At 37.2% G+C, this 26,216-nt stretch overlaps 1 protein-coding gene across 5 annotated transcripts in view; it reads left to right on the top strand.

Moving 5' to 3' along the window:
- The window catches only part of kcnab2b (potassium voltage-gated channel subfamily A regulatory beta subunit 2b), a 73,851-nt gene continuing 47,635 nt past the window's right edge, over nucleotides 1-26,216 (top strand). Inside the window, exons 1-5 of one of the 5 annotated variants that reach the window (XM_051879518.1) lie at nucleotides 1-221; nucleotides 4,975-5,057; nucleotides 15,352-15,473; nucleotides 15,644-15,685; nucleotides 22,472-22,758. In XM_051879518.1, the coding sequence (XP_051735478.1) occupies nucleotides 22,535-22,758 (224 nt within the window). In that variant the 5' untranslated portion in view covers nucleotides 1-221; nucleotides 4,975-5,057; nucleotides 15,352-15,473; nucleotides 15,644-15,685; nucleotides 22,472-22,534. Of the gene's footprint in view, nucleotides 222-4,785; nucleotides 5,058-15,351; nucleotides 15,474-15,643; nucleotides 15,686-22,363; nucleotides 22,759-26,216 lie in introns of those variants that run through there. The other 4 variants (XM_051879521.1, XM_051879522.1, XM_051879520.1 and 1 more) reach the window with 4 other exon arrangements.

Here is a 26,216-nt window from a genome sequence, read left to right as displayed (position 1 = left end):
AACGTTGAGTGGATTAGCCTACCTCACGTACAGCGATTCTCACAAATGGCGTCATAAACACCGGTTTGCTTCCTACCAATGCACTGATGCCCAATGACAGCTGCTTGCGTCTATGTGTGGCGCGTAGCTTTGCTTTAGAGGTGTTCAATGTCTCTGTTGTTTTGTATTAGGAATTCCCCGACATCATCTCGCAGCGCGAACGCATGTCTCAGCATTGACAGGTAAGGCAGCGCGCAAGCACGAGAACGCAAATATGTGTTTAGAACTCTCAGCGCGAGCACATATTTGCAGAAATCAGTCATACTGTTAAAACATAAACGTAAAATGTATGTAGCATTATATATATAGAAATATAAACAGGTCCACCTGTGGTGCATTCCTCTCTGTCAAGGACAGTTACGGATACTCAAGAAAATATGAACCATGATGTTACATGGTCTATAAATCAGCGCGCGCTCCCGTGCTGCGTCGTCCTACTAGTCCTCCTCGTTGACCCTGATGACCTGACCTTGTCCATTACTGAGCATTTCATGAGTTTATTTGTATTTCCTAGCTTTTTCATAAGCACAAAAGGAGCTTCTTCAACTTTTGCATCATCATTGCATATTTTACACAAGTAGCTAAAATGTAAACAATTTTACTGAATGAGGGCAGGGAGCTTTAGTGGTAGCCTATGTGTGGGCTTTATCCTTCATTAAACTAATGCTAAGCTCACCTGGATGTTACCCCATGACAAGACAAGGTAGCATTTCCTTAACCATGTACTGTCCTGTATGATGTTAAGCATCACACCGGAACTTTATCCTTTTTACCTTTTGACACTTTGTATTGGTTTCCAAGGTTGTCATTGCATTTCAGTTGATACAAAATACCTTTTACGTTATCTGTGATCTCTGGAGACAGATAAACTGGTCATTTAAGTCGGTATTTTAATAGATAGGATGAATTATGACTTTAGTTACATACCTGTGATTACCTTTGCTGTCATCTAATGCTTACTTAGAGTTAATCTTTAAAAACACGAACAATTTTAAATTTAATAACACTTAAATGTAATATATAGCTAATCTTAAAATAAATATATTTTTTTTCATATTGTACAATATAATGATGTTATGCAAAGAAAAAAATTAATAAGTGATGCGTCAACATAAAGAGATTTTAGAGCATTAAAGAAAATTTTCCTGATGTTTTCCTGATGCTTTTAATAATTTTAATTAAATAATTTGATTGAATGTAACTATTTTTCACAGTTACCAACTAGGCTTCAGATTTCTATTTGACCTCTAGATGAAATTTTATCTCCATTGTCAGAGAACACTTGAAAACATTGCCAGTCATTACTTTTTTTGATCAATGGTGTTGACCTTGGTAAAATGACACTTGTTCAAAACATGGTCCAGAGAAAGTATCTGTCCATTCAGCACCTTGTATCCTTTTTTAATGCCAAATCCAATTCATTGTTATGAACTTTGAATAAAAAAAATTGGCAAATGCATTATGCATGATAACATAATACATCTAAACTGAAGATGCTGTCATTTTCCATTGCCTTACTCAATGACATTTTGTCCGATTTTAGTCCTCATGAAGTTAACAAGACAGATATGAATACATGAATATACATAAGAATATGAACATATGTATTTGGCTTTATATCTCCAAAGGTTGTATCATAACGTAAGTGGTGTGACATAAAAGACTTCAGCTGCTCTAAGCAAGTCTATCACCACAATCTGTAAGACCTGAAGTGACAGAGAGGATGGAAATGTTCCTGTCTCTATACTTTCAAAGGCAGGGCCTGTAGCTGAGCTTTGCCGTCACCTACTTCTGCAGCTATCACCTCTATTTCTAGTGATGCTCTTTGAGCTTTGGGTGCGAGTTTCAGTAAAGTGTTGAATGTTTAGTTGGATGGAACAAACCCTGCGATGCAGCGTTACCTTATACAGCCCAGACAGAAACTGGAGCTTATCTATAGAAAGTGTTCCTTCACCTCTGTATCCCTGGCAGCAAAGTGATAATTTAGCCTAGTGGAACCTGTAAGACGATGAGGTATTTCACAGTTCCATGTTAGCACACACATATTGTCTTTAAAGTGTATGAAGTAGCATTTTAACCTTTTCTTTTATTCCGGTGTTTTCTTATTCGAAGTGATTTACAGTACATTTTTACTCCAAGGACAGTAAGTGGCTTCCTGAAGGTGACAGCTCTTGAATTTTAGTGTTTAAAGCTCTGAAAGGTTGTAGGTTCGAACCAGGCCAGTCCAGACTTTCATCACCCCTACTATTAAAAATAAAATGATAGTTTTTGTCTAGTTAGAAGTGGATAATTACTATATAGAAAACAAAACAAAAAACAGATGGTTTAAGCTAACATTTTTGGTTTAAGCTAAAATCTTACTTTGGTACTTGATGAGATGTATTATGAGGCGTATTAATGAGGCGTATTAATAACATTCTACCAAAAGACACAAGTTAAAAAAAAAAATAACTGCATTGATAACAAGCATTAGAAAAGAACAGAAAAAGAACATTTTCTTTTTAGCTATTATTTACTGCCTGTAAATTTATCATGATCCCAGATAGAAATCCGGAAATGTTTGGAAGTTAAATTTGAATAAAATGAAAACTAAAAGACTTTCAAATCACATGAGCCAATATTTTATTCACAATAGAGCATAGATAACATAACAAATGTTTAAAAAGAGAAATGTTACACTTTTATCCACTAAATGAGCTAATTTCAAATGGTGCCTGCTACAGGTCTCAAAAAAGTTGGCACGGGGGCAACAAATGGCTGAAAAAGCAAGGAATTTTGAAAAGATTCAGCTGGGAGAACATCTAGCAACTAATTAAGTTAATTGATATCAGGTCTGTAACATGATTAGCTATAAAAGAATGTCTTAGAGAGGCAGAGTCTTTCAGAAGTAAAGATGGGAAGAGCTGTGAAAGATTGTGGAATACTTTAAAAACAATGTTCCTCAATGTCAAATTGCAAAGGTTTTGCAAATCTCTTCATCTACAGTGCATAACATCATCAAAAGCTTCAGAGAAACTGGAGAAATCTCTGTGCGTAAGGGACAAGGCCAAAGACCTTTATTGGATGCTCGTGGTCTTCGGGCCCTCAGACGACACTGAATCACTTATCGCCATGATTGTGTCAATGACATTACTAAATGGGCCCAGCCCAGGAATACTTCCAGAAACCACTGTCGTAAACACAATCCGCCGTGCCATCTGCAGATGACAACTAAAGCTCTATTATGCAAAAAGGAAGCCATATGTGAACATGGTCCAGAAGTGCTGTCGTGTCCTGTGGGCCAAGGCTCATTTAAAATGGACTGTTTCAAAGTGGAAAAGTGTTCTATGGTCAGACAAGTCCAAATTTGACATTCTTGTTGGAAATCACGGATGCCGTGTCCTCCGGGCTAAAGAGGAGGGAGACCTTCCAGCATGTTATCAGCGTTCAGTTCAAAAGCCAGCATCTCTGATGGTATGGGGGTGCATAAGTGCATACGGTATGGGCAGCTTGCATGTTTTGGAAGGCACTATGGATGCTGAAAGGTATATAAAGGTTTTAGAGCAACATATGCTCCCTTCCAGATGACGTCTATTTCAGGGAAGACCTTGTGTATTTCAGCAGGACAATGCAAAACCACATACTGCAGCCATTACAACAGCATGGCTTCATCATAGAAGAGTCCGGGTGCTGAATTGGCCTGACTGCAGTCCAGGTCTTTCACCATATAGAGAACATTTGGTGCATCATTAAACAAAAAATACGTCAAAGACAACCACAAACTCTTCAGCAGCTGGAAACCTATATCAGGCAAGAATAAGACCAAATTCCAACACCAAGACTCCAGAAACTCATAACCTCAATGCCAAGACATCTTCAAACTGTTTTGAAAAGAAGAGGAGATGCTACACCATGGTAAACATGCCCCCGTCCTAGCTATTTTGAGACCTGTAGTAGGCATCAAATTTGAAATGAGCTCATTTTGTGCATAAAATTGTAAAATTTCTCAGTTTAAACATTTGTTATGTTATCTATGTTCTATTGTTAATAAAATATTGGCTCATGTGATTTGAAAGTCTTTCAGTTTTAATTTTATTCAAATTTAAAAAAAAAAGTCCCAACATTTCCGGAATTCGGGTTGTAAAACATGCTGGGTACTAGACACAATGATTCAGCATAAATGTTTATTCAGAGTTGACAAAAACACAATAGTCAGGTTCTTTGGTAGAATGCTCATCTTATTACATTCTCTCATCAACTCTCTTAAAAATAAAGGGTTCTATGACATCACTGCGAAAACCCCCTTTTGGAACATTTATTTTTAAGAGTGAAGAATTAAAATAGTTCAACTGAAAATCAAGAGAGCTTTATGATTTTTTTTTTTTTTTTTTTAATGCATTACAAAAAATTGGCTTGATCTGGATCAGATATTTGTAGAAAAATGCCTATGGACATTCGGTGTGTCCTAACCTAACCTAACCCTAGAATCATCACGGAAACGGCAGTGAAAACAGCCAAGCAAGTTGAAACACCTGCCTATTTGTTTGTTTAAATCATGTATTTTGTTTGCAATCCATATTTATACTGTACTGTTGGTTAGCATGTGAAACACTTTGAATTTGTTTGCCTGATGGTTGAATTGACATTGTCAAAGTCTACAAAGCTGATCTGATTGGCTTTTGTTTAGTTTACTCAGCACTTAAAAATGCACATGAGCAGCATTTATTATGCTTTTGTGTTTCACCCTCAGATACTTTCCTCACATTCACAGAGACACACACACACACACACACATACATTCAGAGCTGGTGATCTGCATAGCCGGGTAGCAGATTCGCTGAGCTTGGGGAGGAATACATTACTGCAAGCCAAAGCACTGGCAACATCCTGAGCGCACTCCTCCCTTTCTCTCTCTTCCCTTTCTGTCCCTTGCTTTCTCTATCTTACACCTTTCAGACAGGATTCTGCTCAGCCCATCTGTGTTTTCACAGTGAAAGCCAAGCTGGAGTTATCAGGCAGCAACACAGCACAAGACACCGGTGAGTGTGCAACTGCAGTATTTCTTTTTATCCATGCTAGTATCATAGACTGTAGTCTTTGTGTATGATTTAACATGTTTAATGCCAGATATTTGTGCCAAACCTTTGTTCTTTGATGCTCAGTGAATTGTTAAACCACATCCTATTCTGTGGGGAATAACCTTGTCTCCTCCTTTACAAATGTCATGTCTGATAATGTTCAGAGGAGAGATGCATTGCATCTTTATTTGTACACTTATTTGTACACTCACATTTTAGCACTCTGTAGGTGATCACTGTCTACTTTTGCAGAGTTTTGGCTTCAGTTCAAACTCTGCACTGTGATTGGCTCACTGCAGTCATGGAGTTGCTAGCTGCCTCATATATTCAGTTATATTGTATTTTCACTAGAGTCAGATTGTTGTGATAGCAGATGGACTATTCTGGAGTATATAGACTATTCTGAGAAGAAGGTGGACAGGAGGTCCTAAACTTCCAGCTCAGCTTTGTGCTGTTCTGTATGATGATGAGTTAAAGGGATAGATCAGCCAAAAATGAGAATTCTGTCATTATTTACTTACTTTCATGTCATTACAAACGTGTGAATGTATGTCTCTTTAGAAAGTTGAAGAAGAAATTTCGAAAATGTCTGTGTCTGTCAAAATATATATTTTTTTGTGTTCTACAGAAGTGATCAGGCATTTGTAATGAGACATCACAGAATTCTCATTTTTGTGTGAACTATTTCTTTAAAAGTGTTACTGAATGAATTGAATTGCATCGAAATATACCTGGATCTAAGGAATGTATGTAAGTTTTAAGTTATGCATCACATGAGTTTTGTTACAGTAGCACTGTGAAGTTAAACAGTTTTTCACAATTTTACAATTGATAACAGATCAAATCCTCATGAAACCTTATAACACATTCTATATGATTTGTTTATATCAGTAAATATAGAGTATCCTGGTACTGTAAAGAGATAGATTGTTATTACATACCTAATATAAGCTTAATGCCACTGCAAGTGTGCATGTTTTGGAATAGCTCTACCCCTAAAATCTCTTGTCATCTGTCATGTCTAAAATCGCCTTAGGTTGCATATGCAAACGGGTTCTCTGAGAAGGAGAACAAGACGCGTGTCTGGTACTGACGCTGTGGGAGCGGCATCAGTGTGACCGGTGTCTGAAGCACGTGTAAACAAAAGCCAATAATCATTGGCAGACGGCATGTTCATGACGTCACACATGGAGTGCCCATGAGCATATAGGGTGCCTGAGTTACACGTCATCGACTCTTTTGTCTGAAGGAGATGGGCAGCCAGGCCCAAGGTATGGCAACGAGACGCAGCGTCTCGTTCTCCTCCACAGGGAACCCTTTCGAAGTGGAACTTTGACACCGCAATTGGTATTGATGCTGTGGGGAACCAATATCCACTATGCCATGCTAAGGGAATGCCTGCCTCACTAGGCTGTGAATATGAACAAACATTGTGGGCATGACATAAATTGACTCTACAGACTACCGGATAAGTCAACGGACAGCCGGAATCGGAAGCATATCAACCCCATGGGAGCATCCCATGTGATCCATATAGTGGCGCTACTCCTTAAGCCAATATACTAGGGAAGATCCCCAACCTTCTATGCTCTACAGCAAGGGAAGTCCCGGCTATTACACCATCCTTTAGGCCTCGGCAGAGCTCTAAGGGGAAAATGCAGAACATAGCCTCAGCTATGGCATATCACCAGTACTTGACAACTTAGGAAGCAGCCTACACAGAGGAGCTTCGACTCCATTTCAAATGCAAGGTGCTAATACCCTTAGGTATTGCCACCAATCCATGGATACAGTAGTTGGGGAGGGAGGTAAATGAAGAAGAGGGAATCTACACTGCCCTACATAACTCCATTCATCCTGCATCAACCCTTATGGACCCCCCAGAGAGTGATATATTTCCTCAAGAGATAGTACCACTCACATGTGTCCCAACCTTAGCGGGGACACCACCTTCCGGCAGCACTGCTGAGTGAAAATTGGACAGATTTCATGGTGTGCAGGGCCCCACAGGCCTGTCTTGCCTCTGCATATGCCTTACCATGAGCCGCAAGGTGGTAAGCAGAGGAGGCAGATTATTTGATAACATCCACCTCTATTCTGAACACCTGTGACCCCATGATCAAGGCTGCCATGCTGCTTCAGCAGACGCAGGCCTAAACCGCAAGGTGCAAACACCTGACTTTCATCGCATTGGCAAGGTGGGAGCCTTCAAAGAGGATGCAGCACCAGGAGAGAGATAGCTAGCAAGCTGCTTTTCAACTGGGCATTCTCATATATTGTTGCTCACACAGTCTCACATTCAAATAATTTGAATCCATGGGAAACTATACCAGCAGAATATAAATTCCTCCATTATCTTGACCCCTCAATGTGGAAATATAGAAGGAATAAAAGGCTACAAACTTATATGTGGGACAGCGGAGGAGGTGGATTATTAATAACACTCCCCTTAACTCTCTCTGCACCTAATTCCTCAGAATTAAACACATCACATTGATCAGTCAGGTCAGAAGCTTCCTTAACGACATAAAACAACAACATAGCAGGCTCCTCCCTATACTCCGCCTACAATCCCCGCGATCGGTCCCGCTCTGCTGCCGCGGTGGAGCTTCCCACAGTGAAAACATCACAATGAATGCATTCAACTCCCTCAAGAGCAGAACGTGCTCCATGCAAGCACTAGATTCTTTTCTTTCTAGAGAGAATCAAGCAATAACAGTGCCTCTTACTGCGAATGCATCACCATGAATGCCTTCAACTCCCTCAAGAGCCGAATGCACCCTGTGCAAACTCCTGAAGACAAAAAAGCTGATGATGTGTAACTCAGGCAACCTTTTATGCTCATGGGCGCTCAGTGTGACGTCATGGATGTTATGTATGTATTAATACCATTATTCCCCATTGTGCCTGTAGGTGGCACTGCCACTTGTAATTATTAGTAGTTTTGCTGTGGCGCCAGGGGAGCAGTTGGGGGTTAGGAGTCATTTCCTGCCAGCATTGCGAATCGAAACCGTGTAACAGGCTAGTAATAGGCTAGTAAGAGCTGTGCGTGTAAACCTCACTTCCCTGAACTCAAGAGGTGCTCTAGCAACTGACTCTAGAGACTTTGGTCTTTAGCCTCCTTGTTAGAGCGCCCACCTCCCATACGGACGGGCCCGGGTTCGCGTCCCGCTTGGAGCAGGCAGGTGCGAACTAGAGGGGCTACGTTGGTGCCATGACCTGGATGGGAGTGAGGTTTAGGGGGTGAGTGTAACAGACGTAGGCTAGTAAGAGCTGTGTGTGTAAACCTCACTCCCCTGAACTCAAGAGGTGCTCTAGCGACTAACGCTAGAGACTTCAGTCTTTAGCCTCCTTGTTAGAGTGCCCACCTCCCATGCAGACGGGTCCAGGTTCGCTTCCCGCTTGGAGCAGGCAGGTGCGAACTAGAGGGGCTACACCCGCAACCTTTGGGTGACCGGTGTGACCCTCTAACCATTAGGCCATGACTGCCCCATTGAGAGACATAACAATGGACTGCCATCTGTACCATAGCATCAATACTAGACAGAGCGTCGAAGTTCCACTATTAACTCAAAACATTTATGCACACTTTTGTGTCACACTCCTTACTCCTGCACTTACTTCCAATTTATACTGCAAACAAACACTGCAAAACTAGATCACTCCCATTAAGCTTTAATCAAATATAACTTACTTTTTTTTTTTTTTCAAATTTGTCCTTCTCCACATTCACACTGTAATACCTTTTAATGTAAGTTCCCTTGCTGCTGAGTCAGTCAGTGACTTAGCCATCATTTTTGTATGAATGTGCCTCCTATTGAAACTGGTTTCAAACAGTGCTTCAAGACACCGTAATGTCATGCCTGGTAAATTCAAGTTATCTTTTGAGACAACCAAATGAATTATTTAATAACTATACTGCTTATACAGTAGAGATTGAATCATAAGTTTAAGGAAATAAAAATGGATTATTTTACTTCTTTCAACTATGATTTCAGATTTTTTGATAATTGTAGGATAACATTGACAGCAAAGGATACATCCATTAATACAGACTACACAAAACATACCAAATGAAAGACAACATTTTTAGCTTTCAGTTGGGACCAAAACAAATTAAATGGGAATTTTAGTAAATTTTAATAAATATATTAGCAGTGACTGTAACAGAGTACTTATGATTGATTTTGTAGTTAACTGATTGGAGAGAGAAGCACAAAAGAAAAACATTTTTGGATGCATTCCTAATGAGGACTGGCACGAGGACAGCCAGCATTTCCTGCATTCTTCAGCTACTCTTAAAAGCCCTTAGGGAAGTGGGATGTCTGTTGTAGACACTGACCACCACTCAGCTCATCTCTAACACAGCAGAGTTACAGCAGGAGCCACCCCACAAAGCACTGTAGAGGAGTTGAAGGAGTGCTGAGAGAGAGAGAGAGAGAGAGAGAGAGAGCGGGAGAGAGAGGGCGAGGGCATGCTGACAATGCGGTACACTGCCCAGAATCCTGATGAGGCAACAGTGAGGCTTCACTGCATTATGATCTCAAACCCTGCCCCACCTCTCTCTAAACCTGACTCACTCCATATGTCTGAAGGGTAGATCACTCTGTTTCCCTGCTCACTTTGTTTCAACTACGATGTTACATAACCTTAAGAATGCTGAAAATATGAATGTAGATAATAAATGTAATGTTTTTAATAGTGATCTGTTATTTTTAAATAATAGCGCTAACATGCATGTGCAAATTAATGCAAACCAGTTCTGCATTTTACATTATAACTTTATTGTTTTAGATTTACTTATTAAATAATTACATTTAATTTGTTAATTTGTTTTTTTTAATCCTAAAAGAGAAAAGCTAAAAAAGTACTTTATTTTCAGGTTTAAATTAATTCTAGATTTTCAGTGTGGCCTCAAATTTTTGGACCCCACTATGAAATCACAATTGAATGGAATATTGCAGTATTTATCATTAATGTTTTATCCATGCACATCATTATTTTTTTTAATTCATGTGCCTTCGTAATCTTTAATCAAAATATCTTGCCATCCCTCTTGCAACGGCATCTGTTTTCTTCTCTGATGACGTGTCGCTGACGTAAAGATGGGACAGCCTGTCACTTATGACCTCACAGCAATAGCAAACCATAACAATCAATGATCCTATCAGTTCCTCATGGACAAAACAAGTCCCGCCATTAATTTTTTTCTTGTTTGAGAAGCAGATTCACTCGGACATACAGGGAAGAAAAGACAATCGCAACTTCCGTTTCATGCCAACTTTAAATTGGTGTTCCTGAATCATGGTCAAATGTAACTGTCTCAAGATGTATTGAAATATATTCTTTTTTTGTTGTTGTTTTTTTGTTTTGTTGTTTTTGAAAGTTGCTGAGTTGTGGAAATGGCCTGTCACTTGTGTGTGTGTGTGTGTGTGTGTGTGTGTTGCAGTGGTGCTCATGGCTGAGTTTTGCAGCCAATACTCTCCCCTCCCCCCACACTGTGCCACCGGTAACAGCATGAGACAGCAGAAATGTGAACTTGATATTATAAATGCAACTTCTCTTCACTTGTTCTTTTCCCTCTTTTACGTTCTCTCTTTTTTTTCTCTCCGTTTTTTTCTCTCCATCAAAAATGTCTCTCCATTTTAAAATGTCACAGAATGCAAGTATCCACTGGCTAAATGTCTTACAACTGAGCAGTTTGTCATTCGCTGTAGGTCGTTAATCTGAAGTATTGGAACATATGCAGGACAGTACTGGCAATGTTTTATGCTGCCTTGTTAAATTTGTAGCCGTATATATAAATGAAGTCTCTTATGCTCACCATAGCTACTACTAAAGTACTATTGTGATATATTATTACAATTTAAAATAACTTCTTTAGTATTTGAATATATTTTAATATTTAATTTGTACCTGTGATGGCAAAACTGAATTTTCAGCAGCTGTTACTTCAGTGTCACATGATCCTTCAGAAATCATTCTAATATGCTGATTTGCTGCTCAAGAAACATTTCATAAATATTTTATAATATTATATTTGATATATCAATATTATTACTGAAAATAGCAGTGCTGCTTAATGTTTTTGTGGAAGCCGTGATAAAAAAAAAAGATTTTTTGATTAATAGAAAGTTCAAAAGACCATCACTTAATTGAATTAGAAATCTTTTATAAGATTATAAATGTCTTTACTGTCTCTTTTGATCAATTTAATGTGTCCTTGCTGAATAAAAGTATTAATTTCTTTAAAAAAAAAAAAATCTTAATGACCCCTAAACCTTTGATCATTAGTGTATATACTAGTAAAATGTACATACTTTTATAGTAATAAAATATTAATAAAGGATATTAGCACTTTTGGCATGTCAAATTCCAATTATATAGAGAAAACTTTAGGAAGATTTTGCTGCTGGTGTTGCTGTAGTTGTAGATTATTGCTGCCTCTGTTGATTATTGCTGGATTATTGACTATTGTAGAGGAACTTGCTACTGCCAATACATACGCTAATACACTGCAAGACATCCTGCTGCTGCACAAATAGCATATATAAAATTACCCATAGCAGATCTATACAGGTGGAGCTGGGGAAGGTGGAGGGTTTCAGAGAAAATCTAAAAGCTTGCTGCAAACTGCTATAGTGAAAACTAAATGTTGTGAGCAGCAAGCTCATCGGCTGCAAATGCGACATGAACCAATTAGCTTGTGCCAAGTAGTTAACTCTGAGAATATCATCAGTTTGCGTTAAGGACCCATCAGCCTGTGCCATCTACAGTTTCATGACAGAGCTAGGCATATATACTGCCGTTCAAAAGTTTATGATCGGTAAGATTTTTTATGTTTTTAAAAGAAGTCTCTTGTGTTCACCAAGGCTGCATTTATTTGATTAAAAATACAGCAAAAACAGTAATATTGTGAAATAATATTACAATTTAAAATAACTGTTTTCTATTTGAATATATTTTAAAATGTAATTTATTCTTGTGATGGCAAAGCTAAATTTTCAGCATCATTACTCCAGTCTTCTTCAGTGTCACATGATCCTTCAGAAATCATTCTGATATGCTGATTTGGTGCTCAAGAAACATTCTATTAATAATTTCAATGTTGAAAACAGTTGTGTCCATTTTTTTTAGGATTCTTTGATGAATAGAAAGTTCAAAAGAACAGCATTTATTTGAAATAGAATCTTTTATAACATTATAAATGTATTTACTGTCACTTTTGATCAACTGTCACTACTGTCTAGACTACTGTCACTTTTGATTTTTTTTTTTCATAAAAAAAATTAAAATTCTTACTGAACCCAAACTTTTGAACGGTAGTGTATAATGTTACAAAAGCTTTCTATTTCAAATAAATGCTGTTCTTTTGAACTTTCTATTCATAAAAGTATCCTGAAAAAATAGTACACAACTGTTTTCAACATTGATAATAATAATAAAAAATGTTTCTTGAGTAGCAAATCAGCATATTAGAATGATTTCTGAAGGATCATGTGAAACTGAAGACTGGAGTAATGATGCTGAAACATAAGAGATATCTTTTAAAAACATTAAAAATCTTACCGATCCCAAACTTTTGAACGGCAGTGTATATATATATATATATATATATATATATATATATATATATATATATATATATAATTGACTATGACTATGAACACTGACATTGATTGCCTTTGACCCTTTAGGTTGTGTTGAACATGAAGTAGTTCATGATGTTCTGTAGTCATCTAATTAAAGGCCAATCAATAAGCCTGGCTGTCAACATACATTTTTATATATCATGTATTTTATATGTCATGTATTTTATGTGCCATCTACAAAGTCTCTCTCTTTCTCTCTGTGCATGATGTTTGTGTGTTGCAGTAGTTTTCATGGTCTGATGCGGTGTGGTCAGGTCATGCAGGGTGATTACTAGATCACGCCACCTGGCCGCTCAGAGGACACCTCAGTAAGCAGATCGAGGGCCAGATTGTAGCTGTTGTCTCTTTTTCACATGGACATCCAAAACCAAAGATTTAGCCATCAGACCTAGTGGTTGGGTATCCTGATGTGAGACGTATTCCGATACAAGAGTCGCAAGGCATGATGCGATAAAGACTGATAAAATGTTCCTAATTGTCGGTGTGGATTTCAGGAGGTTGTTTTAGGTTCTTTGATCCTGATTTCTATTGAGCTGCTTCATCGTAAATGTTTATTGAAAAAACTAACCATGCATTGAAATACAACAGCACTACTTTAGTGTTAACTTTAGTGCTGGACTCTGCATTATTTCTTTCCCTTAACACAGTTTTACTCTAGTTTATTTGTTCTTTATTAGTATTATATTTTATAATCTACATAAATAAAGTGGAATAAGTATAAAGTGGGATTAAAAATCTGAGACCATAGGACATTAAGTCCTATTTAGGATTTTTAAACACTGATCCATATAGGGAAATTGATTTTTAAAAATAACTTGTAAACATTTAAAGATGGGCCTACTGTGAGCACCAAGGTTGTATATCGATGCTATATGCTTTTGTTGAAACCATCTGTTTGCGTTATTTCAATGGTTTTTTTTTTAGACAACCATGTTTCACAGTGAAATTTGTGGTGAAAAACTACATTACCCATTATCATAGAGTTGCAGTGAGCAAACCACAGCAAAAGAGTAAAAATTTATGTCATTCACAATGCTTCATGGGATTGTAGTTCTTTTCATCACTAAACCCGTTAAGTACGGTCTTGTACCTTTGTCTTTTTGCCTGTTTTTCAAATATGTCGCTTGTAGCTGGTTGGCTTGGTTCGTGGCTCATAATGCTCTAACAAAGACTTTTTTAAAATCTCTGGGAAAAATGGAAGGAAAAGTTAATTACGGAACCAACACCGCTGAAAAAGTGGGTGGGCACTAATACAGTGTACAAGTGTATATCACCCCATGGTCTCTTTCTTCCCCTGTTTCTGCTGGAATGGTGTATTGCTCTGCAGTATAGCGTCAGTACTCCACGTGTCAAACAGAGCTGTGTAAAGTGTCGACCCTACACTTTCTCTCATTTCTCTTGCCTGAATGTGAATCTCTGCAGTTTATAATGTACTGCTGGTAAAATTCTGCCAGGCTGGAGATGGGCCAGTTGGCCATGCTGTGAGAGCAGACAGCAGGTGGACTCATCAGGCTTTCAACAGCAGATTCATGCTTGTTCAATAATTATGGGAGTTCACTTATACTGGAAACAACACATAGGGATTACAGTTTGATGCCTCATGTTGTTATGACATTGTTGTTTTAAGTTACATTTATCAAAAGTTAATTCTGTGATGTGATGTCCAGTGACATGTTTTTGTTTCAGTCTCCAATCCATTTACTAACAAATAGGGTACACTTTTGTTTCCCATTTAATGTTTTAAAAGCATTACAGGCACACATGCTATGTCTATTTAGTTATGTGAACTACTGGATATTTTAGATAAACTGTTATCTAATTAATCCAACAGTTACAGTACAATAATAGAGCAAAGTAGTCTTTTGTAATTGATATTCAATTGATATTGACACCAAGGGACTTACATCATTTGGATCCTTTCTTCCCTTGCAATTCAACTATTCAGTCCTGTTACCAAAGTTACTATAAGAAAATGTTCTGTCTTTAACGGTAAATATAAGGGTCTTTTTTAATAGGTAAAAAGCAACATTTCGAACCCTACTGCATCTTACTGTAATTAAGTCTGAATTTGCTATTACAACCCTGCATGGGAACTATTTTGGTATAGTCAGTTGTTTTTTTTTTTTTTTTTTTGATTAATTTTAACCCCACTATCTTTTTTCTATTGTCAAACAAACACGCTATTGTATATTTTAATAACAACAAAAATGTTAAGTAAGCATAACATCATGTCTAGTTTGACTTAGCAAGTGTTTGTTTTTTTAGAAGCAGAATTATACAGATCTATACAGAGGATATCCAGGTTAATCAGCTATGAGAAATAAGTGCAATTTAGCCTTTTGGGTGATTTTCAGGGTACTTGTGTGTGTATTGTAATTTCCTATGAGTGTGGCGCAAAATAAGTAAGTGGCACCACCTACTGGCCTTGCACTGTATCACATTATTTTTTGCCAGTACCAGACTTTTGATAGCCTGTGTTTATTTGTTGCACAACCAAAACATTTCCATCTTTACAGAAGCAGTTTTCAATGTCATGTGATTATTGTAATTACTTAACTTTTACGTTACATTGCTGATTGATATTTTCTCTCTGTTATGTACAGAAGCTGAGAGTCTGAGTGAGAGCTGTCAGCTGGTCTCTCTTCCCTCACGGCTCCATGTACCCTGAACCTAACACAGATTCCCCTGCTCGTCTCTCCACGCGGCAGACTGGATCCCCCTATACGTGAGCAGAACCTTCTCACAAGACAATTCATTCACCTAAAGAAAGTGAATAGTTCACTGATAAATTAAAAGCCCTATATGACCAATATTTTTCTTACCTCCTCCACTAAATAAAGTTAAAAAGTCAAACTAAGTCGTACTAACACTCCTCCTTTATCTTTCTTGCTGTAGAGCTCGTTATGGGAGTCCAAAGAGGCAGCTGCAGTTTTACAGGTACTGTACCTCTGCCCTTCATGTGTAAATATAGCCATCTCTCCACAAGATTACGTAAAACACTTTTATCCATAACACTATACAGTACAGTAAAATGCAGAGACGGTCCCACTGGAGTATCCTGGAGTTAAGTGCCTTGCTCAGGGACAATAGTGGTGGAGTGGGGTTGTAAAATCAGTAACTCTCCACTTCCTAACATGTGCTGAGACTGAAACTTTTGTGTTAACAGCAAAGCTTTTAACCATTTGTAGGGCTTGGTGATATAGTTTAAAAAATACATCTTATTTTGTATTTTTTTTATATTTGGTATTCAGTGTATATGTTGATATTTGCTCTAAAAATGGCATAAAAGGCTTTTTAAAATTTTACTTGAGTCAGAGAAACCTTTTTTTTTTTTTTTACCAAATATGCATTGTTGGTAAATTGATTCACATTTAAGTATATATATATATATATATATATAATAAATCTGCATTGTTTATCCTTTTGATCTTTAATTCATAACATTCGCAAAAATCTAACCTTTCATTGAAGGAAAAGAATTGAAAGTGGGGGGAAAATCACATTATGAAATAAATGTTTTTCTCTAAAACACGTTGGCCACAATTATTGGCACCCCTAGAATTTTTTATAAATAAAATATCTCTAAAGTATATTCCCATTCATATTTTAGCACACCAGGGTGATCATGAACATGAAATTGTCCAGCCATGACCAGCCATGAAAGGCCAAATTCCCTTAATCATTCATCACAATGAGTAAAACCAAAGAATATAGTTCTGATGTGCAGCAAAAGATTGTTGAGCTTCACAAAATAGAAAGTGGCTGTAAGAAAATAGCTAAAGCATTGAAAATCCCCATTTCCACTATCAGGGCAATAATTAAGAAGTTTTAATCAACTAAAGATGTTACAAATCTGCCTGGAAGAGGACGTGTTTCTAAATCGTCCTAATGCGCGGTGAGGAGGAAAGTTTGAGTGGCCAAAGACTCACAGCTGGAGAATTGCAGAGATTAGTTGAGTCTTAAAAAATTATCAAACAGCACCTACATCCCCACAAGTTGTTCGGGAGGGTTTTAAGAAAAATCCTCCTCGCTTATCCAGAAACAATCTCCAGCATATTCAGTTGTCAGACAAGACTGGAACTTCAAACGGGACCGGCTTCTATGGTCAGATGAAACTAAAAAAAGAGCTTTTTGGCAGCAAACCCACCAGATGGGTTTGGTGCACACATGGATAAAAAGTACCCCATACCCACGGTTAAATATTCTGCTGGATCTTTAATGTTGTGGGCCTATTTTTCTGCCAGAGGTCCTGGACATCTTGTTCAGATACATGGTATCATGGATTCTATCAAATACCAACAGATAAAAAAATCAAAACCTGACCGCTTCTGCTAGAAATCCAATAATGGGCCGTGGTTGGATCTTCCATCAGGACAATGATCCAAAACAAACATCAAAACCAACACAAAAATGTGTCACTGAGCACAAAATGAAGCTTCTGCCATGGCCGTCCCAGTCCCCTGACCTGAACCTTAAAGAAAATGAGTGGAGTGAACTGAAGAGAAGAAGCACCAACATGGAGCTGGGAATCTAAAGGATCTGGAGAGATTCTGCATGAAGGAATGGTCTCTGATCTTTTGTCAGGTGTTCTCCAAACTCATCAGGCATTATAGGTGAAGACTCAGAGCTGTAATCTTGGGAAAAGGAGGTTGCAAAAGTATTGAATAAAAGGGTGCCAATAATTCTGACCACAACTGTATATTAAAATAAAAAAATAAAAAAACAGTTATTTTAAATTGTAATAATATTTCACAGTATAAATGTTTTTGTTTGTTTGTTTGTTTGTTTTTTTAATCAAATTAATGCAGCCTTGGTGAGAGACTTCTATCAAAAACATTAAAAAAATCTTACTGACCCCAAAACATTAGGCTTGTATCACTTCTGTGCTTTGATTTAGGAAATATGTGTACAAAATACAGTATTATTCCAACAGAATCTGACAAGCTAATCGTTACCTCACTATTCATCACCAGCATTCTGCACAATGATAGGTTATCTGTTTTCATCTTGTTGGAGTGATGCTGTAGCTGTCTCTGTTTAACTATTCCTGACATGAATATATTACACAAAGCCAAGGTGTAGTTTAATTTCATAATGAGCCCCGCTGAGTCATTTGAGAGAATGTTTTACACAAGAGACAGTCTGAAAGGAGGAATGCAGACTCATACTGGCCTATGAAATTAGTTATATATTTAGAATGGATGTGACATCACAGGCAAATGGTGTATGCTAAATAATAGATGCTACTGTTATAAGGCACGCCTGGAGTCTTTAGTCACAGGGAAATGAAGGAAAAAGCAATGTCAAAGTTGCTCGGTATGGAGAACTGTAATTAGCACAAGAGCAAATAAGCTACTGTGCTTACACATTAAAAGCTAATGTGTTTCCTGTTGTAATGGGCAGCTGAGAATGGCACTCACCATCTACTATATGAACAAGTTTACGGTCTGCTGGGTTTGACTTCCACTCGAATACGTACAGTAATCTCAACCTTTCTCTCTCTCCAACATGTAATTCGCATCCCTATGTTCCTGAATCCATTGTCATCATTATCGAAAGCAAAATATCTGCACTTGAAAACAACAAGGAGTGATTTTGCACAGCCACATATCACTTCTTTATGATTTGTGACATTTTTGTTATTAAATTAATTGTAGCACCTTATTTAGAGTCTATCCTATGCATGCAGAACTTTCCCATGTGTACATAAAATTTTATTTTATTTTATTTTATTGTGAATTTTAAATGATTTATATAAATTTAAATAAAAATTGTTATAAATTATTTTCACACAATAAATATTAAAATAGATTATGTTCATTTCACTACTTGGAATAATTTTAAATGTAATATTTTATAATTTTATTGTGGATTTTAATAGTTTGAAATCAGTTTGAAAGTCTCTGGGAGTAAAGAAATAAAACCTATAAATAAAAAATTACTAAAAATAAATGATGAAGCTGTGAAAATTTTTTGTGTAATCTTTATATAACAACAATGACAAAAAAGTTAAAATGTGTTAATTTTAATAAAAATCAACCCCAGGGTCATAAAAGTGCCCAACGTTGAAGAAACATCCATATGGACACATTTGATATTTAGGCCTCTATTTGTGCTGTCTTACTACAATTTTATTTTATTTTATTTTATTTTTCATTTAATTTCATATTTAATTTTATTATTTTATTTTATTTTATTTTTCCTCCTTATACCATAAACAAGATAATATACAATGCTTTTTCTTGTTCTTCAATTTTCTTGGGATATCTGGGTTATACTTTTAAATTTTATACTCGTATGAAACAGAGAACAAGCAAAAATGGCTTTTAGTACACTTTCTTGTGGTACAACATCAAAGGCTTTTAGAGCAAAAGTTGTCCTGAATAATTCATGTTTGCAGAGCATTCTTGCACTGCGATAGGTGCGCAAAACATTCTCTGTGACATTCGCCAAAGTGGGTGGTGTCTGATGTTTTTGAGGGGTGGAGCTTTTTTTTCTGTTCACTAATTGCTAAGGATCATGTTGGAAAGAGACTCAGTTTAAGGAGGAAAACGACAGTCTTTTTCAGTGTCTGGACCACCATTAAGTTGTCAGATGAGTAGTGTAGTGCAAAATCCGTACGTGACTCGCCCTCCGAGGAACCGGGTAAGTACAAGGCTGGTACTTTAGCTGAACATGGGTCCCGCTTGAGGTGATGTTGCATGGCGATCCTGCTCATGCCCACAGTCCGCTCGCAGGTTAGAGGCATCAGTATGATGTGGAAACAGAAAGCAGGGCTTAGATCCACATACTGCTACTGCACCATGATGTTTTAGTTATGAGAGTAGAGAAGGCAGGTTTGCCTCATGAGTCACTTTCTGTCCACTGTAGAGCTTTTGTCTGGTAGAAAGATAAACTAAGCTGTGGAGAATGAGCAGAGGATGTAATGTTGTAGATGTGGTGGACTGTGTGTAGATTTTATATGTCTTTCTTGATATATTTGTGAGATGTAGAGCCTGATGCTACTTTTATGAGTCGTTTTGGACCAGAAATGACTCCTCACAGGACTAGAAATTCTCATGAGATTCAAAAGATTAGATCTGAACAAGCATGACTGTATACAGTACATGGCCCATAGATGCAGTCTTGAGCTCAGTGACACTATTGGCATTTTCTGACCGGTATTGATTCTGATTAAATGTTCTGCTCTGAATTTAACTTCATAATTACTAACAAGAAACCATCTATTTTTGATGATGTTACGTGGATGTTTGTCGAATCAATTATTAAAATATGTTCTCGGGATACAGTTCTTTACACAAAGGATTCTTGTATATCATTTTAAATGGATTTCTGTTGTCGTTCGTCATCACCAGTCAGTTTGGTATTGTTTGACCAGTGACTATTTTCAGCATGCCTCAAGACAATTGCACACCATCTTATAAAGATTTAGATCTTTGATTAGTTGAATATTCATCACAGCCAAAGATAAGCAGCATCAGACCACATAACTTGTTCTTTTTTAATATATATATATATATATATATATATATATAATTTTTTTATGTGATATCCTCTGACTAAAATAAAAAAAGTGTTTCTTCAGCTATGTGTACTTTTGGCCCTGTGGATTTTAAATCTCTTAAAGGGTTAGTTCACCCCAAAATGAAAAATCTGCCATTTATTACTCACCCTCATGTCGTTCCACACCCGTAAGATCTTTGTTCATCTTCAGAACACAAATTAAGATATTTTTGATGAAATCCAAGAGGTTTATGACTCATCCATAGACAACAATTTCAAGGTCCAGAAAGGTACTAAAGACATAAAACAGTCGACGTGACTGCAGTGGTTCAACCTTAATTTTATGAAGTGACGAGAATACTTTTTGTGCACAAAAACATAACAAAAATAACAACTTTATTCAACAATCTCTCCTCCTCCCTGTCATTATTCTTATGTAGGTGACACAGTAAGCACAGTGAAGGCTTCCGTGTTTACGTCCGAATGCCGGCTCAGTATTGGCCGACGCTGGTCACGTGAGCAGCACGACGCATGCATGTGATGCTGACGCAGGAGCCGGCCAGTAATGAGTCGGCGTTCTGACGTTGAACCTGGGAGCGCTGGATGTAAACAACGTATGAGAATGTCACAGAAGAGAAGATATTGTCACGTCGACTTTTTTAACAATGTCTTTAGTACCTTTCTGAACCTTGAAAGTGTTGATTATATTGCTGTCTATGGATGAGTCATAAACCTCTTGGTTTTCATCAAAATATCTTAATTTGTGTTCCGAAGATGAATGAAGGTCTTACGGGTGTGGAACGACATGAGGGTGAGTAATTAATGACAGAATTTTCATTTTTGGGTGAACTAACCCTTTGAAACAATTTCACTACCACCACAGTATCATTTCCAGCAATTAACAATATTGTGTTTAACATCTAGAAGTCACATTGTGGAAAATTTAATAACTTTTTGGAATAAACTGTCTGACTCCTTTTTTCTTGTTAAAGCTAATTTTATAGCTAGCATTTTATGTGTAATTAATACACAATTAAATAAAAATAAAATAATTACACACTTTTTCACACTTGCTGCATAATATGACAACTATAGCTTGACTGAAAATAATTATCTTTTTTTTTTATTTTTAATACCCTGTTTTTTTTTTTTTTTTGTCTTCTCACAGTCATGCTCTTTACTAACCATGTTGTCTCTTTGGTAACCAAGTACACTAACATTACAAAATTTATGGGGGCAAAAACTGTTCTGTGTGGTGGAAATGACACCACAGCATTAAGCCAGTAATAAAATTCAAATGATTTATTTCAGTTTTTTAAAAACTGGTATAAATTATTTTCAATATTAAATATTAAAATAGAATGCAATAATTTATAATTTTATGGTGGATTTTAATAGTTTCGGTTTGAAAGTCTCTGGGAGTAAAGAAATAAAATCTATAAATAAAAAAAGTACCAAAAAACAGGTGTGATTTAGTGTGATCTTCATATAACAACAATAACAAAAAAAGTTAAAATGTGTTCATTTTAATAAAAATCAACCCCAGAGACATAAAAGTGCCCAACGTTGAAGAAACATCCACATGGACACATTTGATATTTAGGCTTCTATTTGTGCTGTCTTACTACAAGAGAAAAGTACATCATGTATGCTTTTAGGATTCTTGCCTTTGTTGGGGTCAGTGCCAGTCTATTTTTTGACCGTCATCCGTTAGGAGGCTTGATTTAACAGACTGGATGCTGGATAGATTTGGCATTCGGGTTCTTCAGAACAACTGCGGCAGGCCTCACGCAAGCATTCTTCACGCATGCCTGAATGTCCACTCATATCTGTTGCTTGACCACGCATGTGTATGGAAGAATAAAAGTCCCATTTTGCGAGCACCTGAATTATTGTATGAGGATCGGCCGGTTTAAATTTGTCATTGTATTTGAGTCCCACAGGGGAAGAGGGGCCGGGAGTGTCACCTCTGAATGTAGTGCATGGGCGTTTGAGTACGGTGTTGATTGCCATGGGCGGCGGGCGCTATTTAAAGCAAAGGCTCTGACCTGCAACAGTCTGCTGGTCTCTGTCATGCCACTCGCTTCACTCTTGTGTCTGTGAGACCCTGTCACCTGGACGCAGGGCATGTTTGGCACTCATAGAAGCAGTCTGACTGAGTTGCGGGTCGGGCACGGCCGCCTCAGTCACCAACATAGTGTCCCCTCCGAACCCCTGCAGATCCCCAAGAATGGACCGCCGGGAAACAGTGTGCGAAGGAGCAGCAGCATTAGCAGCAGCAAGATGCTGTCCCTGTCCTTCAGCGAAAGCATGCGGAGCGACATCGACCGCTACCTGTCTGACCAGGGCCTGTACCCTTTGCGGCAGGGTGGGGGGGAACTGGGTGAGATTAGGAGTCTGCGAGAGGTGCGGGCGGCCGCCCAGCTCAAAAACCTGGAGGACTTTCTGAGGACCAATGGAGTATCACTACAGGAGTCCATCTCCTTCCAGACTGGCATGAGGTACAGGTAAGGGACAGAGAGGATGCAATTCTTGCTTTGAAGTTTGGGATTGAGTTTCATTGATGATTATCTCGATGATTGATGCTGGATAGAAACGGTGGCTCCCAAATTAATCAGTGTTGATAATTATTTGGAAAGATATGCTTTCTTCATTGGTAAGTTATTGGTCTTTCAACCAGTGTTAATTTAGGATCTTTTATATATTATAGTACTTGGTAGTATTTTGAATTAGCTTTTATTTTTTAGTTTTCCTTTTAATTTTAGTTTATGTACTTTTGTCATTTTTTATTTATTTTCAGTTTTTAGAACTTCAACTTGTTATTTGACAAGGCCAGAGGTGTAAAGAGTACCTGAAAACCATACTTGAGTAAAAGTACAGATACCTTACATCGAAAATGACTCCACTACAAGTTACAAGTAACCAATTCCAATACGACTTGAGTAAAAGTCTTAAAGTATCTGATTTTAACAGTACTTGAGTATTTTACGCGTACTGAACGTAGGCTCAGAGATACTCCTCAACACCTGAGAGACATGCCAGTGAAAATAAGAAACAATTGATTTGTAAGATGAGAAATCAAGTTTATTTTCTAAAATCAAAATAAAACTGAACACCTCAATATTGCAATAAATCAAGGTCGACACAACAACCTTTTAAACGTCTACAAACTCTCAAGTCTCAGTTAAACTCAAGTACACAAAAAGATCATAAGTAAATCAATATCCTTCAAAAAGGTCTTGTCAATATAACGGATAATACAATGTTAAGTAAAATTAAATAGTCAAAGTCTACTGTACGTGCTGGTTTGAGCCTCATCACCAGCTGCAGTCATTTCCTCATCTCAAAAATCAAACACCTGCGATCAGCAACAACCTGCTAATGCACTCACATTCACGTAAAGTAGCCTTGTTGACAAGTTTGGGTGAGTAAAGGCAAAACGCACAAGATATAGTACCTTCAATGCCCTTAGATGGTGATATCGCTTCTTTATATCAGAAAAAAAAACTGCTGCAGAAAAAGTTAGGTGCCATGCAAAATGTAATTTGTAATTGCATAACTCATCACAGATGTAGTGGAGCAAAAAGTACACTTACTTGTTCAAAAATGTAGTCAAGTAGAGAGTAAAAGTTGCTAATATCTTTGATACTCAGTACAACTACAAAGTAGCCAAAAAGATACTTAAGTACAGTAGCTAATTGCATTTACTCAAATACTTTACACCTCTGGACAAGGCAATATTTTTCATTATCATTTAAGTTTTTTTTTTTTTTTTAAGTTTAAGTTTTTCAGTGAATATTTATATTTTATTTCAGCTTTTTCAAATGCCGAAAATTAATTTCTAATAGTTTTAGTAGTAAAACTTCACAATAATGTCCCATTAATTTACATTCGTTAAAGGTGTAGTGTGTAGATTTTAGCGGCATCTAGCGGTGAGGTTGCGAACTGCAACTAGCAGCGCACACCCCTCGCACCCCTCCCTTTCGGTGAAACAACGGTGGCCGTCTGGCCGACATGTTGTCGTCTTAGAGAGCAGAGAGTAGCTTGTGTGAAGCAATGAGGTTTCTTCTTACTTCTAACAAAGAACGGTCTCTGCTTCTAATAAACCAGACGACTACTACTACTACTACTTTGTGCGTATTCAACGTAGTGACGATGCAAGCTGCCTCTAAAAACACGAACGATTTAGAAGAACAACAACATAGTAACGAAACGCGATCTGTAGAGCAGTTTGTCCGTTTAGGGTTACTGTAGAAACAAACAGGTGTCCTGACATTTCATCCTACCCGTCAGATTGTCCTACCCGGGCTTACTGCACGTGCGCACATCAATATTACATAATTTTTGTCATGATAAATAACACAAAATTACTGTATTTGCATTATTGTAAGGGTTGGGGTAGGTGTAGACATTAATAAAGCACAATCTGATAAGTAGCATTTTTCACTATCGATTTATACTTGTTCTAACGATTAATGCTATATCATATTGTGCTACCACTACTGTACTTACATTATTATAAGGGTAGGTTTAGGGTTGGGGTAAGTGTAGATGTTAATAAAGCCATAAACCACGTTAATATCACGCTGGAAGTACAATCTGATAGGTAGCATTTTCCGCTGTCAGATTTTACTACCCACTGTTTCAATGGGAGGTAGCAAAATCTGACAGGGTAGCACAAATTGTCAGAACACCGGCGCAAAATGACGACTTGATATGGAGGGGGGACCGCGGGTGTATGAGATAGAAATGGCTCATTCTAAGGTAATAAAAACATAACGGTTCATTATATAAGGTCTTTATGTACCACTAAAAACATAGTTATGTATATTATATTGCATTTCTGTCAATAGATCCTCCCAAATTTTACACATTGAGCAATACATTTGTTACAGTATTTATTAATCTTTGTTAATGTTAGTAAAAAAATATATATAAATGTTCATTGTTAGTTGATGTTAGCTTAGGTCCATTAAATAATATTAACAGATACTTTTAATTTTAATAATGTATTAGTAAATGGATACTAGGATTTTTCATTGTTAGTCCATGTTGTCTAATGCAGTTAAATATAATATTAACAAATGGAACCTTATTGTAAAGGGTTACCATTTTAGTTTTAGTTAACAATTACAACACTGCAACCATTTTTAAAGTTCATTAAAGCTGGTCATCATTTTGCCACCATTCTACATGGTTATCTTACTGCATACATACCTCTTGGTCTATTAGTCTATTGGTTGTCACTTTGGAGGTGTAATGGAGTCTGTTTTGGCCCGTGTTGTGTGTATCTAAGTCACTCGGAGAGAATAGCAAGTGTTAAGCAGAGACTGAAGAGGGTTCTGGACGAGCTGTGTGACTTGGATTAAGTGCTTTGCTTTTATAAGCCATTGGGAGGGCATTCGTCCCATGGTGGCCTCCTGGTATAATACTCGGGTCTTCACATGTCTCTCCCTTCAACAACAGATCAGGCATATCAATATCCATCAGAAATGATACTTGGTAGAAATGGTAAGTGTTTTTGTAAGTACGCAATGCTAGTCACTTGTTTTAATGCTGCAGGGAGCACTTTAAGGTTGAGCTCATTAACATAAAGTAGTTCATTATAGGTCTAAAGAACTAACAATTGTGTTACAACATTATTATTAACCTTGGTTAAGGTGGTAACAGTTTGCATTAAGGTCCATTTGTTAACATTACAGTAGTTAATGCATTTGCTAACATGAACTAAGAATGAGCAATGTTTTACAGCTTTTATAAATCTTTGTTAGTGTTAATAATAATAAAGTTGTTCAGTGTTTTATAGATATAAAATTATAAAACTTAAAATGCTGTAAATGTTAGTTCATAATACCTACTGTATTGCTTAATGTATTAATTAATGTTAGTGATTAAAATCTTATTGTGAAGTGTTACCACTGCAATCATAAATCATTACTAATTTACCTGTAAATTTATGCTCTGT

Source organism: Ctenopharyngodon idella, chromosome 22, assembly GCF_019924925.1.
Source record: "Ctenopharyngodon idella isolate HZGC_01 chromosome 22, HZGC01, whole genome shotgun sequence".
Taxonomy (NCBI): domain Eukaryota; kingdom Metazoa; phylum Chordata; class Actinopteri; order Cypriniformes; family Xenocyprididae; genus Ctenopharyngodon; species Ctenopharyngodon idella.
This window is presented reverse-complemented; position numbering and strand designations above follow the sequence as displayed.